General features: G+C 33.8%; 1 protein-coding gene across 12 annotated transcripts; it reads left to right on the forward strand.

Annotated features, from left to right (window-relative positions):
* Positions 1 to 1383: 1383 nt before the first annotated feature.
* On the forward strand, positions 1384 to 20092 carry LOC128166253 (cytosolic carboxypeptidase-like protein 5). Of its 12 annotated transcripts, none has more exons than XM_052831289.1 (19): positions 1384 to 1503; positions 4130 to 4244; positions 4456 to 4552; positions 4895 to 5066; positions 5601 to 5767; positions 6292 to 6472; positions 6705 to 7778; positions 7909 to 8078; positions 8450 to 8585; positions 8714 to 8895; positions 9066 to 9310; positions 9620 to 9834; positions 10078 to 10412; positions 10618 to 10829; positions 12831 to 12851; positions 13802 to 13874; positions 15970 to 15988; positions 17065 to 17158; positions 17891 to 20092. In XM_052831289.1, exons 2-18 carry the CDS (start codon positions 4145 to 4147, stop codon positions 17146 to 17148), a joined length of 3483 nt encoding a protein of 1160 aa, XP_052687249.1. In that variant the 5' UTR covers positions 1384 to 1503; positions 4130 to 4144; the 3' UTR covers positions 17149 to 17158; positions 17891 to 20092. The 12 variants fall into 12 exon arrangements, with proteins under 12 accessions (XP_052687249.1, XP_052687256.1, XP_052687247.1 ...); XM_052831296.1 differs by having other exon boundaries at positions 10618 to 10712; XM_052831287.1 differs by lacking the exon at positions 15970 to 15988.
* The last annotated feature ends 1484 nt before the right edge of the window (positions 20093 to 21576 follow it).

The following is a 21576-nucleotide window of genomic DNA, read 5'->3' on the forward strand; positions in this document are numbered from 1 at the left end:
AATTAAGTAGTCTTCTCCATATCCCTTATATGTTGGCATTTATTTGAAACTAAAAATTCATTATCTAATATTTTTTTCAGTGTATATTTTTGGAACAGTGCTTATTTTATTATTACTGGTTGTTGATGTCTTGTTTCTTATGTTTTACTTCAGTCAATTATATTTGTTATAACATTCCACTTTGTTATGAAATTTTTATTTACCAGAGAGGGCATTTTTGTTGGAAGTAATACAGTTATATTTTGTTAATATAGTAAATAAATATTTTGTTTTGTTGAAGAATATATGAATATAGATATTTATTTTAGGATTATTTCTGTCCATGTTAATTTTTCCCTTTTTCTGGTACAGTCCAAGAGTTGATTTTTCTGTTTAGAATTCTTTTTGGTTACATGGAAGCAATATTACTATTCTAAATGTGTCCTCAATGTTTGCAAACTATACTGTCCAGATAATAAACATATTTATTTGTTGAACAAACTTTGTACTAGTTATTTTGTTTAATTATGGCACTTCAAGATGTATTGGTAGATGGAAAGGGGGATGTTTAATGTAAAAATTAATGTTCTTTTATGAAAGTCCATTTTCATTATAGTAAGTTTATTTATCAGTAGGTAGGTCTGTGTTTGGATGGAGATACCAGTATATCTGCATAAACATTATGCACAGAACAGACATTACCAATGACATATTCCATTATACACAGAGAACCTTAGAATTAACTTCATAGACCAGATATAAATTCAACTGATTATTCCTGTCAGCTATCCCATAGGAGCTGTAAGTCAATGTACTTGAAAAAAGTTCATCCCTTATACTTAAAAAAAACAACAACTTTAAATAGTACAGAAATGATTTCTTTAAAAAAAATTCACTGATTTGCGGTACATGGGGACCAGGCCTCAGGTATCGTAGCAATTTCAGACTTAAAGTCAAAATTCCAGTCAGTCATAATAAAGACTGTACAATTTTTGACTTAAGTCTAAGACTGCTTCATGATCTTGGAGCTTGATCTTATTAAAATTGTATGTAATGGGTCGTCTAGACATAATTTAATTTTTATATTGGATTAAAAAGACTTATTATCCAATAAAGTGATTTTCCCGAAAATTGCTCTGCACTTAAAATATGTCAAATGGAATAAATTAAATTAAATTATTAAAATTAATTATTAAAGATGAGATTTGTTAAAAGTAACATAACTAAACTTATAAGTCATGAAATGCTGCTCCAAAGCAGGAATTGAAAGGTTACATTCTATATTAACAAAGCATTACAGAAATATTATTGATATGTTTGACGTTCGTTTGTTTACATTTCCGACATCTTTCAATCATGTGACCTAACGGTTTAATGTTACCAATCATATGGTCGTAAATAGATCACGTGGTCAGCAACCACCTAGTTTACAACATGTCTGAAACTGAATCAGGACTCGCTTTGTCCATCTTTTGTCTACAGAATAAGCACACATGTGCAAGGAATAACTATATTAATGTTCAGGCAAGTATATTAAAGCAGTAGAATAATACTTGCATATTGTAAAAACATCGCTATTGAAATATTCGTACGTCTTAATTTATTTTGATATTGACATTTTATTTGAAAGTTCATGCACAACACAAGGTTAAAAACACACGTGGGATGTCCCAATTCCCTAAATTAGGGGTTGTTGTCAACAGACAGACACACAAAGTAAATGTTTATTGCCAAGTCAAGTTCAACTGCCTCCATCTATAGGCCTCATTCATACATGAGGATCTGATATTTTTAAAACATTTTCAAGTTGTTTAACAACGATTTAATGGCACCGTATTTAATTTGAAATGTTTACCTGATGATGAGTCATAATGACTTAACTTTTGATTTGGACTTGGTCACAATTATTTTCATTTTTCTGTCTTTGCCAACAGTTGAGACTGCATGAATATATTGTAAAAGTAGAGGAGGAATGAACTACACCAATCTTGAAATCAGGGCCCTTCAGTTTAAAAACCAATGCTCTACCGACTGAGCTAAAGGGTTAACTCACTAGCTAGTGCCAGTAGGAGCATGGCAGTACCGAACCTTGAAATACCAACTAATATATACTCTTCCCCTTTTCTTTTGAGTCGATTTCTATCTCTTAGAAATCTCACCCGAGACTCTCTGGGTTATTTTATTGGGCGCCAATGATATAGAAAAAGAGGAATGAGCGCACTGCCAACTAGACTTGAACTCTGGACCCTCAATTTAAAAACCAAAACTCTACCAACTGAGCAAAAGTCACTAGTTAGTGCTAGTAGGAGTGTGGCAGTAGTGAGCCTTATGAAAACGCTATTACATTATTTAAGAGTTTTTATTTTGCATTACATTGTGAAATTAAGCCCGCATGAAAACACTTTTTATTCTTAAAGATGAATAACTGGGATTTTCCTTTGTTTTGCCGGTATATCTGTCAATATATACCACCAAATGATATACTTAGAGCTTCTGTTGAACTGAAATTATACACAAAAAAACACACATGCTGTCATGGTTCTTTTGGAATTCATAATTTTATTCAAAGCTTAATTATCATTAGATATGATGTTTAAACTAATTAATAAACACTCTTAATCTTTTTAGATAGAGTTAAATTTGTTTTCACAGTTTCTTTTTCTCTGCCTTGTACCTCCTACAGCTCAAATATCTGGGACACATTTTTAATTTGTAAATGATGTGGAAAACAATCATGTAAATGATAAACAACTGATCCACACACTGAAAAAATATTAATTTTTGTATTATTTTTACTGAAATAGGATTTTTCAAAACTTTAACTTTGTTTTTCTCCAATGATTATTCTAAAAATCATTTGATACTGGCAAATTTCCGTTACTGGTAAAATGAATGTACCTCATATTATAAATATGCTCTTTTGAGTTAAGATCTGTATAGCTAAAGTACTTGGATACCATTAGACATTTAGTTATATCGACCATCATCCCAATTAATGACATTATCTATAATTAGTGTGTTTCTATCAAGCAAGTTTCATTCAATATCTGTACATCAAAGTATTGCATGCAATGACTGTCTCATGGCCTTGTAATTTTTTTTTTACATTATCGTAATTCATATTTGAGTTTTATTTTATCCAACTGTGTGAATTTTCACACAAAAGACATTTAAATTCAATATAAAGAATGAATTGTTAAATGTGGGCATTGCAAAGTTTCTCAATGTATTGAATCATTTTAAACACACAAAAATCTTTCAATACATGACTTACTTTTTAATTGAAAAATATACTTGAGAAATTATGAGATATATTTAAGTCTTTAAGTTTAACTTCAAGATTTTACCGAAGAATAACAGTAAATTTATTGATGGCATCACAAATTGTTTTCCTCTTAGCTCTTGTTAGTTATATAAAGACCTAATAAAATAAGCTATATAAGTGTGAATAAAATTTCTGTCAAGGTAAAGAGATGCTCAATTTGCAGAGCTTTTAATTTAATGAATTTTTAACAAGACTTAGATTCAATCAAATTTAAATTGTGAGAATATTCAACCTTTTTTGAAGAGATCAGTGATTATACATGTACTATATAATTAATTTTGTATAAAGAGCTCTACTTTCTTCTGATCTTTCAAAGTGAACTGCCAGGGAAGGTTCCTGTAAATCTTATATGATACACACATCATTGCCTCATTTGATAGCGAAAGTATTAAGTTGATAAAAATGATCAAGATATTAAAAGTTACTAGTTGTATCATGGTTGCATGGCTATTCCGCAATTCCTATGTGTGTCTCAATCTCAAATTTAAATGGAAACTTAAGGAAAGTAAATAACACATGACATTCATTGTCCAATGCATTTAATGTTTTGTGGGGCATAAATCGTGTATAATCATTAATTTGACAGATTTGTCAATGTATAGAAAAGCCTATAATGATTCTTTTAAAGCATTATTATTAATAAACTGTTCCATAAAGCTGCGTGATTGATTTCAATTAAAAGATTTGATAAAAAAAATTTATGAAAATGAATGGATATGTATGTGTGTGTCATGCATATTTATTGCCATTATAAGAAATTAAAGTAATGAAGCCTCTTTAAATGTATGCTTCTGCTATTAATTTACTGATGTTTTTCATTTGCAGGTGTAGGTAGGGATAATGGCTGAGTTCCGAGTTGGAGGACTGTTGTTTACCTCAAAGTTTGACTCCGGAAACTTAGCAAGGGTGGAAAAAGTGTCCAAAGATGAGGACGAAGAAGGTCAGTTAAATTAGACATTGTGTTATGAAAAGTTTCTAAACATAATCCGTTGTTTTCTGGTTAATAGGTTTTCCTGCACATTTTCAATTGTATTTTGTTGATACTTGCTTTAAATTCTTATACATGTATATAGATATAAATAAAAGAATCAATGTTGTAACAGTTTAATTAATTTTCACTTGACATGTAATCATCCCATGTTTTACTTTAGATAATGTGAAGTACTACGGGGAGCCAAGGCCTGACTATGAGTTTAATGTTTGGACACATCCAGACTGTCATGGGACAGAGTTTGAGAATGGAAATAGGTTTGTATGTGTAGGGATGATAAATAAGGAGGAGACATGAAATTTCTTCCAACTGGAAGCAAAAATTGATCAGAAGAATGGATTGAAAAACACCTCAGTTCCAATGTTTATAGATTTTTTTTTTGATTTACAACTATTTATTAAATTCAATGGTAGATTCTGTTATGAACACATGGAAAGAACGAGGCTTACAAGTACTTACCATTTATTTTACAACTGCTATATTTGCTTGCTTAGAAGGACTTGTGGGATGGCAAATTTTCAGTAATAAAAGTACGAGAAGAAATGCTACGAATGCTACATGCATGACGATTGAAACAACAATTGCTTTATCTTTTGCAGATCCTGGTTTTATTTTGGCATCAGGGGATGGGCACCGAATCGCCTGATTAAGATCAACATCATGAATCTGAACAGACAGGGCAAGCTGTACAGCCAGGGTCACTCTCCATTCACCAAGACGGTCCCTGGAAAACCGAGGTGGGAGAGGATTAGAGACAGGCCCTCGTATGAGGTACGTATGTTTTGATTAAGTCCATCTATTGATATGAAAAAAAAATTCCTAAAATCGTGAGAAGCACCACTCGCAAATTTTTTAAAAATATTGCTTTTATTTCTCTGACAGTTGTGAAAAAATATGAAATTGTAAAAAAAAAAAAGGTTTGATGCTCGCGATTTTATATTTACACAATTTGACACAAGATGATGAATGATATCGATGAAATAGAGGAATTAAGTACTTGGGGTAAAAAAAAAGAAATTTACAATGCTAAAAGAAATAGTATTTTGCTTTTTGTGCCACATTTACATGTATGTTGCCCAATTATTTAATATTCATTTAAAAATATTTGCATATCATTATTTGAAAAGAGGTACAATGTATGGGGGAATATTTTGAGAATTTGAGAATCTACTGGTAAATCTGTGTTTGGTGTAAAAGAGTTGTAAAACAACTTGCATTCCATGATGAGTTGTTTTTGTTTTTAGTGACTTCGTCATGACAGATATATTCAACAGATTTGACAAGTTTGATGTCTTCTATTTATAGAATGCGGATGGTCAGTTTATTCTGACCTTCACCTATCGTTTTCTGGATGTGAAGGGAGCCATTACCTACTTTGCTTTCTGCTATCCTTGGTCGTACATGGAACAGCAGGAGAGGTTAAACGAATATGACAAGAGATTTGCTCACTGCAAAGAAATAAGCAGCTCAAGGTAGATTTAGAACATGAAAGCGTGTCAATAATTTCTTTTGATTTTACTGCTGCTTAGTTTCATTGTTTATGTACAGTGTATTTGTAATACATGACTTGTGCCAAAGGCAAGGTTTCAGTAGATGCACCCTAAATAATATACATGTGTATTATATGTATAATAAAATGTGAGGTACAGTCTTGAAAAATGTGAAGTCCTCGTTCTCTGTATAATGTTTTTTTTATGTTAATGTTTAATGTTTAATGTTTAAATATTCCCCATTATAAATCTCCGATAATCTATAATCTTTTTTCGTTCCTGTGAATTTTTCCGAGTGAAAGATTTTAATGTGTCAATGAAATTATCTTGGAAATTATCCCTTTCAACTATTTCAAATGTACTTCTTTCACAGGTACATGTATGTGTATTTTTATTAAAAAAATCATCCAAATGTGCTGCATAAATATCTTGGGACAGACTATAGTACAAATTTTGGTTTTTGGTCCAGATTTACATGGGATAATTCGCTTCTTTCTCTGTTTAAGTCCAAAAGACCGAATCTACTACCACCGGGAACTGCTATGTCATTCACCAGACAAGCTACGCATTGATTTGGTAACAGTCAGCTCCTGCCACGGAATCAGCTCTGAAACAGAGCCTCGCTTTGATCATAACCTGTTTCCTGAAAAAGATGTTCAGAGGTGCAGAAAATTTCATGGAAAAAGAGTAAGATATTTTATTTTCAAATGTGAAAATGGCAAGAATAAACAAGGCTGGATATGGATGTCATTTGTATTTTCTAAGAATGCATGCAGGATTGACTTGGTGAATACGATTTCCTTAAAAAAAAAAAAAGATTGAAAATTTTCATTTTTGCTAACAATAGGCATATTGAATGTGAGTATGTACAGTAATTTAAAACAAAGTCAATTATTGCTTTTTATTTGCTTCTTTAAAGGTGTTTTTCCTGAGTAGCAGAGTTCATCCAGGGGAAACGCCAGCCAGTTTTGTATTCAATGGATTCTTAGAGTTCATTCTAAAAGAAAATGACCCACGTGCCAAAGCTTTAAGAAGACAGTATGTATTCAAGTTTATACCTATATTAAACCCAGATGGTGTTCAAAGAGGGCATTATAGAACTGACCAGAGGGGAGTGAATTTGAATCGAATGTACTTAGACCCAAGCATTGACCTTCACCCCTCTATATATGCCTCGAAAAGTATGTTAGTGTATCATCATGTGAAAAATAGGGTCGTAAGAGAAAACGACAGTGTGAATATCCGTATCAACTTCCCAGGGTACATTTTGACCTCTAGTCCCGACCCCCCCACCCCTCGTAAAGAGGTTATTCATCACGATGCTGGAGAAGTGAATAATCACAGTAAAATGGCAAGGAATGGTGCTTATTCTGCTGGTAAAGACAGAGGTGTTCAGAATGGACATGGAGATCCCTTTTCGTTACCTCCCAAGGAGAACTCCTGGGTTAGCCAGACCAGTACACATGACGGGGGACTGATGCCCCCCTCTGGTAGGATGAGGATCGAGCCCTTGAATTTAGGAGATCTGGACAGAATGGACACAACATTAAGTGAATCTCGTAAACTGATGGGCAACGACAGCATTCACATGTCGTCTTCCTGTAGTAGTGTGCTGAGCAATGTGACTCTAAAAAATGAGAGGAAGACGGTGGACAGTGAATTACGTTTGCGCCTCTCAGAGCTGAACATGTCCGACGATTGTCGCGGGAAAATGACAGGACTCAGCATGATGACATCACTGAGCGTGGGACTCAACGACTCTGACACCGAGGATCTGTACAACACTGAGCACCTCGGGAATGAAGGCTCGGAGGATGAGGACGATTTTGCTTCCTCTTCCTTTGGAAACAATGCCCCACATCTCTCTGACACTTCCCTGCTCCAAATACCTCCCTGTGACAGTGGCATTGCATTCTATGTTGATCTGCATGGGCATGCCTCTAAAAGAGGATGCTTTATTTACGGAAATTATTTTGAAGATGAAGATACTCAGGTAAGAACTTGTACAAATCTTTGTATTCTTATTCAGTAACCTATAGTACATGTACTAGTATTAGTATTCATGCATGTTTTAAAGTATACAGACTGAGACACATAGAAGGGTTGTTGTTGTTTTTCTACAGGTAGATAATATGCTTTTCCCCAAGCTGATCTCCATGAATACTGCCCATTTTGATTTCACCGGTTGTAATTTCTCTGAGAGAAATATGTATGCCAAAGACAAGCGAGATGGAATGTCCAAAGAAGGAAGTGGAAGAGTGGCCATACACAAAGCAATAGGAATTATCCATAGGTATAGAGAAATATTTCAACTAAAGTAGTCATGATATATGTATCAATGCACATAGTAATAGGAATCATCCACAGATATTGAGAACTACAGTGTGTAACAATTGAAGAAGTCATAAAATTAATACACGAAGCTAAAGATCATCCATATATATTGAAAAAGTGGTAATATTAAATTAATATTATTACAGTAATGATTACTACACAAAGCAATCAAAGTCATTCTGACCTACAGGCAGTATTTTAAGAGTATCAGATGAAATAAATTACCTGGTATTATCCTTTTTTCTAGAAAGAATTAAGTAACAGGACCGTAATTTGAGATAGGAAACATCATGTTAAGTTAAAAGATGTACCTATTCTTTTATCTTTCAGTTACACTTTGGAATGTAATTATAACACGGGGAGAATGGTGAATCCTGTCCCCCCAGCTCAGGGGGACGACGGCAAGGCCACACCTCCCCCAGTGGCTGGGTTCCCTCCCAAGTACACTCAGGCTCACTTTGAGGAAGTAAGGAACATAACAATTTCTTTTTCTTTGCACCTGTATGTGTAAAATCATAATTTTTGTCTATGCATAATGCATGTCATTAAAACATTGTACTTTAATGCTAAAATGTAATTTATTTTCATTCGTAGGTGGGTAAAGCATTAGCCATAGCTGCCATAGACTATAATGAGTCCAACCCCTGGTCTCGTATTGGCATGTCCGAGCACAACCATCTGACCGGGGTGAAGGAGAGTGTGAGGCGGTACATCAGGAGCATGAGGGGCGGGCCCAGGATTCCTCGCAACCCCTCCAAGTCCTACCTCAGGAACAAGTAAGTATATTGTATTGAACAAGGGCCAACTAGTAGGTATTGAATAGGTATGCATTTTCATACACATCTGAATGGTCACATTTTATATTTTTTTTCTGTTGAATGATAATGACATCTTTTTTTTCTTGTTTGGTTACAATTAGTATTAATATTTGTGTTTTTCATTTCAGTAGTGTAACCAGTAACAATAGCAGTAAAACCAACAGTAACCAGAACAGCCGGGCTCCGTTTTCCCGTAACAACTCCACGGACACCAGTAACGGGATCGGTAACCCTAGGTTCAACAACAGCACTAACACCACAGGATCCCGATTTAATAGTGGCACAAGTAACGGTGGGTCAGCCTCACGATTCAATAGGAGGGACTCCTCAGCTAACAACCCTCCCAAGAGGGAGCTTGGGCCTGTCAGAGAGGGTAGGTGTATAAAATTGTCAAAGGTTATAGAGAAGCTGTTATAAATAGCCAATACCTGGGAATTTGAATTTTTTATGACTTCCTAAGGCCTTAATACGTGTACATTAGTTTTCTGAAAAAATTTCTGTGGTCAAGTATTTACATCTGTATTACATTTAATTGAAATCTTCAGTAATTTTCTTTCGTACTATTTGGTTGTGTATTTATCTAGGGTGAGGAATGTTAAGTACATGTACAGTGTAAGTGAATACAGTACAGATATATTGCCTTAATCATGTTGTTTAATTTCTTTGAATTTTGCACTTACAGCTGCCAGGCCGAATTTGAATACTCAGACACAGCAGAGGAAACGGCAGACTACTACCAACTATGTCCCCCCTCAGACCTCCCGCTCCACCTCCAACCAGCCGGTCACCCTCTCAATGACCACCGCGGAGGCCACCACCCACAGGCAGTACTCAGCAGAAAAAGCCACCAGAACATTGGACGAAGAGAAGCTGAACCCACTCAAACATGTCAACCTTGTAATTTCATTTCTTTATCTCAAGTATTGATTGACAGTCATACATGTATGTTTGAATAGGTATATACAGAAACTTAAAGTTTTATTCAAAATCGTTTTAGTCACCACATAATTGATTGGATTATGTTCAAAATTCAGTTTGTCATTTTGCACAAAAAAAAAAATAAACTTTTTATAGAAACAGTTTTATTCAAAATCATTAATATAATCACATGTATATGACTGGGTGATGTTCAAATTTCAGCTTGCCATTTCGAAGAAATCAGGACCTCCTAGTCGAATACCCTTACCCACAGGTCAACAGTTTATGCATTTGACCTCTCCAACAGTTCACGAGTTATCTCCCCCTCGAGTGCCAAATCGCAGTGGTCGTTACACCCAGAGAACCCCTCAGCCCTACCCAGTCAGGAAGGCCAGTGCAGAGGTTCTCTCGGTCAACAATGATTCTCCACTGGGGTCCCACATAGCCGGCCACACCAGTGTCACCCCAGGGGATCACTTGCCTTCAACCCCTGGCAATTATCCTCCACCACCCATGCCTCTCCCCCCAAATGATATGAACGGAATGGACAATGCAAAGTAATATCATTGTGAATATTTGTTAACTTTTTTATTAAAAAATTTATTCATGGTAGAACTAAGAGAGTTTTACTTTATGCTGTTACATTTAGTAGCGAAATATTTCATGAATATGTCATATAAGCTGTTACAATTTTCGGAACCCTGTTTTTCAGTTCTGGATCTAGCAGTTTAAACTTTGCTCATGATATGGTTTGTTTTGTAGCAGTGAGAGTGCCAAGCGTCGTCGACGGTACATGTACATGAAGAGAAGGACGGTGAACCAGAGTCCCAAGCTGGGCAGTGCCGCCTCCAATAAAGGTCAGCAAAAGCCCAGTGACACAAGTAGTGAGGCAGAGCGTGCTAAGAATAGACGTAGAAGGCGTAAATCTCTGAGAAAAGTTAACCAATCTCCGTCTTCAGATGAGACGGGGCAAGGTAACCCAGCTTCCTGAGGCCAGGGCTCCACTCACCCGCCTCCATCACCCTGTTTGATCACACAATCAAATCTTTTCAAATTTTTTCTGGGGTGGATCTAGAATTTTTGTTTAAATAAAAGTATCGTTCAAATTGACATGATTTTATAATAATAAGAATGAAAAATGATAATTTCATGGTGATTATTTTAATGTTTTTAAAAGTTACAAATTGCGCCTCACTAATGTACAACACACATGTGCAATGTAAGTTTGAAAGACTATTCTAGATCCACTCACTTAACTTGATTTTACCTTTTTTTTCAAATTTCTATCTGTAATCACTTGATTTCATTTTTTTAGCTCACCTGAGCTAAAAGCTGAAATGAACTTTTCTGATGACTTTTTGTCTGGCGTATGTCTTAGAACTTTTTACATTCTTTGACTTCTTCTCAAGAGCTAGAGGGTCAATGTCAACCAAAGTTGGAACAAATCATCATTGGGTTAAGGGGTTTCCAGTTTGTTAAAATGAAGGGCCTCGCTCTCTTTCAAGGGGGAATAATTAAAAAAAATTTTGGTATTTTTCAAAAATCTTCTTTTAAAAAACAATTTGGCCAGAAAAACTGAAACTTATGTGGAAGCATCCTCAGGTAGGGTAGATTCAAGTTTTTTTTCAAACCATGATCCAGGAGGGTAGGGTGGGGCCACAATGGGGGGGCTCAAATTTTTACATACAAGGAATATATTGAGTAATTCTTTAAAAATGTTAGAAACCAATCGGCCAGAAAATGTGAAACTTGTTTGGAAGCATTCTCAGGTGGAATAGATTCTAATTTTTTTTTTCAAATCATGAACCCCTGGGGTAGGGTGATGCCACAATCAGGTCAAATTTTTACATTTCAAAATATATAGAATAAATCTTTAAAAATCTTCTTCTCAGAAACCGATTGGCCAGAAAAGCTGAAACTTATGTAGAATTATCCTCAAGTAGAGTAGATTCAAGTTTGTTCCATGAGAAACATAAGAATATCCAGGGGATAAAAAATAGATATTCTTTTTAAACAGGATCTATTACACTATATGGTCCAGATATTTTGTATATGACTCCATAATAGTAAGATTTTCTTATGTCTATTGTTGCTCAGGTGAGCGATATTGCCCATGGGCCACTTGTTTTTCTTCACTTGGTGATGGATGCGGTGTTCTGCATGATTAAACAAAAACTATCACTCATCAATTGCATGTTCTGACTTTGTATTTTTGTACGGCTAATCAATATCTACCATTCCTTACAGTTCTTTTGTCCAATGGTGATAGACAACTTGAAATATATCACAAGGGGTCAAAGGTTAAATTTCTATACCGAATACATGTAAATATTTACCAAACGCAGGCTTGTTATTTATGAATAGGACTGTGTAATCCTCACCACAAAATATTAGATGATAAAGTAGGTTCTACTATTACCATGTAGCCGTCAACATTACATTAAGTGATGTAGCTGTAAACATTACGTAATCTGCTGTTGAATTGTAGGCGATGGCTAATAAAGCTTTTCTTGTAGGAAAGCATTACAAATTTGTCAACTTGTCCATTTACTGTGATAATTCGGCTTTAACATTTAGGAAGGCATAGACCAGTGTTTTATTAGCAGGAGCATGTATTTTTAACAGTTTGATAGTCCATCTTGATTGCTACATGTATGACATAGCAGACTTCAAGTAGAATAGACCACACAGAGCTTTTATCAATTTTGAAGACTTAGAGGACTTAGTCCTATGCAGTAGAAGTTTAGGCCTTGCATAAAGCATGACATCTTTTGACTTTTATGAAAATTTTGGACTATTTTTTCTCGGTCTAATACTTCTACTTGTTTTGTATCATGCAGTTAATACACATACAATTTGTATCAGATATGTTGTTCTTTGATAGAGAAAAAGTCAACCTGTACCGGTATGAAGACTGTTGCCACTTTGAAATGCATATTTTTTATCAGTGTGTTAACTGTTATTTTATATTACAGTGGTCTTAGGTGTAGCGACAGGCAAGTTAGCGAGTGTGGCTATTATCTAATCGTTCTGGCAGCGAACTCTGATTTTCTTGTTATATTAATATAATATGCTGTTGATTGGTTTGTGGCCTTTGTATTATCAAAGTCTGCTTCTAAATCCATACATCTGACTGCAGATTTTGTGTTGGCTCTCAATAGCATTAGAAGGAGTGAAAAAGATTTTTTCCGTTTAAATGTATATCAAATGTTTCAAATTCGGTGTGGTATACTATAAAAGAAATTCATTTAAATTGGAAGGAAAAAAAATAACTTAATGTGATTCAAAATAGAATTGGTGTAAAAAAAACCAAAAAAAACCTGTTTGGGGAGTTAGTTTTTATGAGTTTTGCAAGCTTCTATACCTCTGATGTTGTAACTGCAAGCCTTATACTTATGGTGGAAGTCACAACACAATTACTCTGTTATACATGCATACAGTACACACAGATATACACATGTAGCGTTTATGATAATTAATTAGATAATTAAGGTAAATATTGGTTTTATTAACTAATAACAATAAATGTTTATAGTTTGATTAAATGTGGTTTAAACAATGAATTTTGGACAACTTAAAGTCTGATTTAAGGATATCATTAATTTATTAGATAAATATATATTAATTGGTGCTTCAAGTTTGATTGTTTTTTTGTGTGTGACAAACTCAAATGGTATTTCAAAAATTGCACCAGGACCAAATACACGTAATGTAAATATGATCTCCCTTCCTTTGATTAAATGTTTGATGAAATGTCTTTTGCTATTACATGTACTATGTGTAAGAATTCATATGAACAAAAATAATTCAATTGAATATGGATAAAAACAATAAGGAAATAGAAAATGAATTAGAAAAAACTAGTAAGCAGCAGAAAGTGTGACAAACCAGTACCGTATTCTTCACTGGTGTTACCGTAGTAACATGTCTTTTTGTGTTGTCACAGTTAATTTTGGCACAAGTTCTACTGGTGGCGGAAAACATGGTATAGAGGGCAGTACTCTCAGACTGTCACCAAGGTAACGGCAAGTAGTGTCACAAAGCTAACAGCCAATCAAACACAAGGATGAGATATTCTATGATATACACGATTTTACACAGCATCGTACATCATACCAAGCACCTCTCTCAGATAGCCAAGGCTTGTAGTTAATTAGGCTTTCTCTGCCACCATTTTTCTATTTGAATATTAAAGGCGTTCTGCAAAAACTTTTGAATTAATTAAAAGGAAAAATTTTGGTTATGCAATAACAAAGTTTAGCAGTTTTTTATCACTGCATTGCAGATTAGTAAAATCAATTCATCATTAAATCATTCATAATAACAATATGGGGCTCATGGACACATTTTCATCGTATGAAAGAATGATTTAAATAAATTTGTATTTACTTAACCAGAATGCATACCGTAATTTTCCGACGATTAGTCGGTATTCTTTTCCTCTGAAGCAGAGCACCCGACTTATCGTCTTGTTCGACTTGTCGTAGGCTCGATGTCAGAAAATTTTTAAAAATAGCATTAAAAATCTTGGTTTTAATCATCTTGAGTTGGCTGTGTGATTGAAAATTACGTTGTTGAATTCACTGTTCATCTTTAATAATTATCATTTTCACTCATCTGTCAACACTTAAATACATAATAATAACAACAGTTATTAAAAAATGTTACATTGTCCTTAATCAATTAAAAGTTTTACCGTTCCGTTTTTATAAACACATCGTCACATGGTTCTATGCATCACTAGTAGGAAGATAACATTGCGCAGTAAAATTGAATCCAAGTTTGAATGGAAGAAAATATTGCAGTAGGTACGGGGGATGTTTTTTTAAATTTAATTATTTTATTTGTAAAGAGTTGTTAGTGGAAAGTATAAATCAGAAATATTTAATGGTCAAATTCAATCTTAAAATACGTAATCGGCAATTATCAATACTACTGTTTATACAATAGGCTGACACCGGTTGTGTTAATTATCTTGCCCTAAGGCTGAGATCTTTACGGCAAGTTCACTCCCTGTGTATATAAAGAGTACCTTTATAAGAGTGATTATAGTTCATTAATTATTGTCCAATTCTTTGATTATTGTTAGATAATTTTTTTATGAAATGATGTATGTCGTATATCGTCATTATCAAGTCGTACAAATGATCGATCTATTTCTAACAGTGTCTATGTAAAACAATAGCGTGTATATAACTGCATTACTGGATACAAAGTAAACAAGTTTCATTAAATCATAGTAATTGCTAAGCTTTCTTCACTTGAGATCCCCCTTTGAAGTCCGACACGAGACAGGTGCATGCCTATGACACCGGAAATTGTTAAACAAACATTGACCACGCGCCGAGTCAACAGGTGGCTGGTTACGTAATGGCGAATACACTGGCGATAGTCAGAGTGGATACTTATTTTAATGCTTGGGAATAAAATATTTCTGACAAAGTAAGTTTAGTTTTGCATAACCTGCGATATCGGGAATTGTTTAAAATGCAAGCGACTTTGTAGAAGTTGCCAGTATTTGAAAATTTGATGCATAAGTATAAAGCGTAATTGTTTAAATGTTAATCATTAATAATATAAGTAGCAATATCGGTGACATCGTGGCATCATACACTGATAATGTTACTGCAGTTTTATAGGCCATTTTGAAGTGATAAGATCGACGTATGGTCTGAGATCGACGTATCATAGGATTTTGTTAAAATTTTGGCTAAAAATGGGCAATTCGACGAGTCGTCCGCATCGACGAGTCGTCGGGAAAATACGGTAGATAATATAAAAGTATTTAAAAAATCTAGAGAACTACAAAGTGTTGCCACAACTGAAATTCAGAGTTTAATATGGGGATACAATATTTACTCGAGAACTGTTACCCATGTGAGCAATATAGCCCATGGTCCTCTAGTATAAGAAGATGTCTCTTACATAGTTATGTGTTTTGAATATATATATATGGACAGGCTTGTTAATTATATGATGTATGTCAGATTATTCCTCATATCTCATCCTTGCACTTGCTTTTTATAAGCGATCCCTGTTCCTATTTTGAAATTGTCAGTTATATTAATTTGAGTCACTCCTTGCCAATGGCTGTTTTGTTTTGTTGCAAACCAGGGTTCTCTCAATGGGCGGGGTATGTAAGCTATACATACATGTAACTGACAGTGTTCTAGCCGTGATGGCGGGCAGCTTCTGTAAAACTTTTTAATATATAGTGAATACAGTGTTATTATTGCTTTCAATTGGCGGAGTGTGAACATGCAGTTTCTTTTTTTTTAAATCTAAAACTTAATTGACATGCTGTTTTTATATTAAGCCAGACTGATTTAGCTGTTGTTTATTTATCATCATTTACCAACACTAAGTATACATGTATATTGGATTTTTTGTGCTTTGAGAGGCAATGGAGTTTATGCTTAAAAGGCATCAGTTTATCATTGTTATTTGAGGTGAATGATGGATCCCCTTACGTCTTAATTCGTAGATTTTCATTAACAGGATAACAATAGATTTGAATTTGAATTAACAGTCTATTTCTTACATCATGATTATAATACTAACGCATTTCTGTTGTTACCCCCAATGCATTCGTTATATACTGTTTTCCCCCCATGCATTCTCATTTTAATTGTGTTAATTGTGTGTACAGTTGAGTGATCAGCAAAAAATTTATTGACTAATTATAAAATAACACTTGTTATTTAGGACTTTGATTGTTTTAGGAAACATATAGTCTCCAAATTCCATGTTCCGGTAGTACATTTCATGCAAGCTTTTATACGATTGTGATTTTATGATTATACTTTTGCACTTGCTGCTTGTAGATGCTTGCAAGTAAAAATAAAAGAAATCCAAAGGGATATACTTATAGAGTTAATGTAATTTGATAATGAAATAAACCTTAATACAGTATTCATGAAGTGTATATAGCTAAAAAGTAGATATTAACAGACAAACTGAGTATTTTGCTTGTAATTTTAATCGCAAAGGCAATTAATTGGAGGAATTTCAATATGAATGGATTTTTCAAATGACATGCTCATTTATGACAGAGTGATATGGAAAGCACATGTAATGTAATACGTTTAAGTTTTTCCCTATTCTCTGGTTAGATAACTGTTAAATGACAAGAGTGAAAGAGATAAAAACCTTATAGCTAATCAGTGTTGTCATCTTGCTCCGATGTTTAATGCTTGATGTACATTTCAGACTCCACAACCCCAGTTTTTACGACTACCCAGGCCCTCCTCTCCCCCTCCGACAGTTATCGACTCCAATCAGAAAACAGCTTAACTCCGCGCCAGTAAGTACTGTACACTTCTTCAGGAACCTATTTATTCTGGGTCTATAGCCGTCTATTAATGTGTTGCTATCTATGTTATTAGTCCCCTACCGGTTTTCACCGGAGGGGACTATAGCATTACTCTGCGTCCGTCAGTCCGTCCGTCCGTCTGTCTGTCCCACTTCAGTTTTCCACACTTTTTTTCTTTATCCGGTAATATTTTTAAGCGTATGATTTTTAAATTTAGATTTATAAAGAGTGTTTTGTAATATATCTATCAATTTTTCCCAGTTAAGACAAATTATACATTCATGTCAGTATACTTGATCAGTGTGTATATTTAAACTTATTACACTTCTCCTTCAGATACCAAGTGTATAGTTTTTATTTCATTCTTTGTTCATTCAAAGCTTAATGGCCATTATAATCAGGGTCTATGATATTTGTGATTCAGTTATTATGAAGAATTGAGAATTGTTTGAACATGGGTCTTTACCCATTTTGATCTGATCCTTGCAATAATTAACAATTGTTCAGGTGATCATTGTGGCCCATGGACCTTAAATTATTTCTCACCTCATGTATACAATGTAAAATTGTAGTATACAATGTAAAATGCAATGGAAAATATTGTGTACAATGTAAAATTGTAGTATACAATGTAAAATGCAATGTCAAATAAGTGTACAATGTAAAATTGTAGTAAACAATGTAAAATGCAATGTAAAATAAGTGTACAATGTAAAATTGTAGGATTCCTCTACTGTAATGTACCTGGACATCAAGAGGAAGACGACATCGTCCAAGTCTCAGCGAGACCAGAGGTTCTCTCCCAGCAAACTGACCGTGTTCTGGATCGATGACTAACCCCTGAACTCTGAACCCTGAACCTCAACACATCAACATACTATAAACAGTTGTAGTGGCTGAACTTTCAACTCTCTAAATACATTAAAGAAGTTCAGACTGACATTTTATTATCAAAGATTGAGCATCAGTTTGTGATGAAATCAAAGGAAACAAATACTCAATGAACAGAGCATCACATTAACATGGACATTTCGTGGAACAAGGAGTTCTTATACATATATGTATTACTATGCTTATAAATATTATGAATATTCATAGCTAGAGGGGGATTGCATGCATATAATACCCAAAATGTTTTGTAAACTGTGTCAGTAAGTGACTAGAAAAGTACTGTAAATCTTGTGTGAAGAAGTACGATACAAATTTTCATTATTGTAACATGAAAATTTAAAAAAAATTTATTTACATGCATGTAGATGTGAAAATTCTTTCTAACTAGCAGTGTGAACGAATCATATACATCTTCATCATTTTAGAGCAACATATAAACACTAGATGTTGTACGTGTACTATTAGTACTAACATTGACTGTGATACTGTTTAACAGCATTTAGTAGTTTGTATGCCAAATGAAGTTTTATACAGGTATTCTGTGATTCAATCTTTTATACTCTTTTGCAAGCATTCAAAGAGTGGATGATAGGAAACACTTTTTGATAAACTTGATTTTGCACCTATTCAAGAAAATGGTATTACAGAGAAGATTGAAATTTTAAGGCATTATTTAAATGTGAAAAACTTTAATTCTATTATAAAAAACTGAAATTATTTTCCTGTAGATAATGTTTTTATTTTAAATTGCACAAATATATGGGGTTTATTTTATTTTACTTGGCGTTTTAGATAAAATCCTGTGTGTGCTTATTTCATGGCTATTAATTTATGCAATTACAATAAGAATGATAAATATGACACAAAACAATCAAATGCCATGCATACATAATATCATAATTTAAAAAAAAAAACCAAGACTTTGTATTGTTGTGAGGGTTAATTGTTAGATAAATTATACAAGTATACTGCTTTCCTCATCTATCGATGCCATATCTACATTGTATATTGATATCTAGTCCCAGGATGTCTGATGTTGCCAGTGCTTAATTTTGTTGTGATATTATAAGAAGATTTGTAGACTGAGAAAAAAATGGTGTAAGGTTAACAGGGTGATTTTTTGCTTCTCACTGAATGGCTGAAAGTTGTATGGGTTTTTTTAATATCTTGTTTTTGGTGGGTTTTTTTTTGGTGGGGGGAGGGGGGGGGGGTGCTACTTAGCACTTTGCAGTAAATATCTTCCTTAAACATTTACTGAAATGTCTGTGACGGTTAAAATAATGACTGAGGGTGGGAAGGGATTTTTTTTTTAGGAACAGGTGTTTAAGGAGTTATATAACATATTTGCAGATTTTACATGTACTTATACTTTTATATTACACTCTCGTCTCTTAAAAATATCTCTGTATATTATACATTTATTTTATGTAGATCTGTTTATCTTATTTATTTTTTCAATTTATTTTGTCATAAGACCTGTGATAAATTAATCATATCCAATTGTTATAATAATTTTTTTTTAATAAACCAATTTTTTTCACCTAATCTGTCCAACTTTTTATTTGATTATTTTTGTTTTTACTTGAGCAAGTAGAATATAATATACGATTTTGTTGAGTGAAGAATTGTTTCAACATATGTATTCAAAAAATTAATTATATTTGCATGTATGTGTTTATGTTTTCATTTAAATGTATATTTCAGTCGTTTTATAACCTATGGGTCAGATTTAGACAATTTTGTTTTTATCATGCATATCTTGGTTGATATAGTAGGGTAGCGCTGTATCAGATGTGTTAATAACATAGATGTCATTCTGTCAGGTAGTACAATTAAAATAGTGCATTGTGAAAATTAAAACAGATCTTTATTTACCCAGGAACTGCATGTTTAACATTTATATGGAAATTATGCAAAATTGTTTTAAGACACTCTTCCTGATCCAGATTGTGATCAAATTACAATGTTTTTGTTTTGCTCGTATGATGTTTTTCGCTGACAGATAAAGAAACATTTTAATATCAGAACCAAAAAGTCTTCTTTCTTTATTGAAAATTTCACATTTCAAACACGTTGAAAACACCGGGCTGCATTTTACAAAAGAACTTATGACAAAGTCGTAAATATTTATACAGTCTCATAAAATGATCTGTAAAGAACAAAATTATCATAAAACCATTTGTTTACAAATATTTCTATTCCCACAATTAAGTTTTCCAGCCATTAGAATATATAGACTATTGATTAGTTTGTGATTAACTAGCACTTAATAATTTGGTCGCAAGTTCTTTCGTTAAACGCAGCCCAGCGCTCCATCATAAAATTGTGGCGAATCGATAGAATCAAAACATACGATGCAGGAAACAGGAAATACATCGAAATAGTTCGAGTTTACGTATCCACAAGTGGCACAAGCAATATTTTGATGGAACATGCGATTGAACCCTCCGACCAGATGGTGAATGACGCATATTTATTTAATGTAAACCTGTAGGACTACGACGTTATAGAAAAGTTGTTATAACTCAACGTCAGACTGGGCCGTGCAGTCTGTATAGGCAATGTATATATAAAGACATTGCTTTGATTTTTGTACATATACATTGCTATACTCTGTACTAAAATATTATAGTACTTTCCTGATAATGGCGCCAGTATTTTGAATAAAATTACGTGTGTCCACGAACTTTTTGGACAACCCTCTTACACTGCCCACCTGATAAATTTAATACTTGTACAATTTATTTGTAAGCAAAAATAAAATAGTAAATTGTTTGCAAATATATTCAGCTGATTATGGACCCATGTCTTGCATCACAGAAACATTGTGAAACTAAATGAGTGCATCTATTCCTCACAGATTAAGGACATTTGAGTGGTACATTTTGAACTCTTATGTAATATTTGCTCACTGAGACAAAGTTAAGGAGAGCCTATTCTATATACCCCTGGCATCGGATCTGGTTAAAGTTTATGGAACAGGTCCTATATCTAAGTTAATTACTTGTCCTATCTTCACTAAACTTGCATGGATGGTGCAACGGGAATACTTATGGACTTGAAAGACTTGGATGCTGAATCTGGGCTATAAATTTCAGATGCTCGAGCAGGTTAAAATTTTTAGAGCAAGTTTCCTTTGATAGCCATTTCTAAGTTACTACAGGTCCTAACTTCACCAAAATTGCATGGGTTGTGCGTCTTATGATACTTAAGCACTTGACGTACAGGCTAAATGCTGAATCTGAGCAATAGGTTTTGCTGCTGGAGAAGGTTAATTAAGGTTTTTGGAGCTCGTTAAAGTTTTTGAAGCAGGTGCCCTTTGATGGCCATATCCAAGTTATTACTGATCCTATACATTCTCATCAAACTTTTTGTGGCTGGTGCATTTTATGACACATATACAACTGGCAGACTTGAATGCTGAATCTAACTGAAGGTTTCAGATGATTGAGGATGTTATGGTTTTTGGAGCAGGTGACATTTGGTAGATAAACCCAGGTACTGTATCATGTAATTTA

Source organism: Crassostrea angulata, chromosome 10 (assembly GCF_025612915.1).
Source record: "Crassostrea angulata isolate pt1a10 chromosome 10, ASM2561291v2, whole genome shotgun sequence".
NCBI lineage: Eukaryota > Metazoa > Mollusca > Bivalvia > Ostreida > Ostreidae > Magallana > Magallana angulata.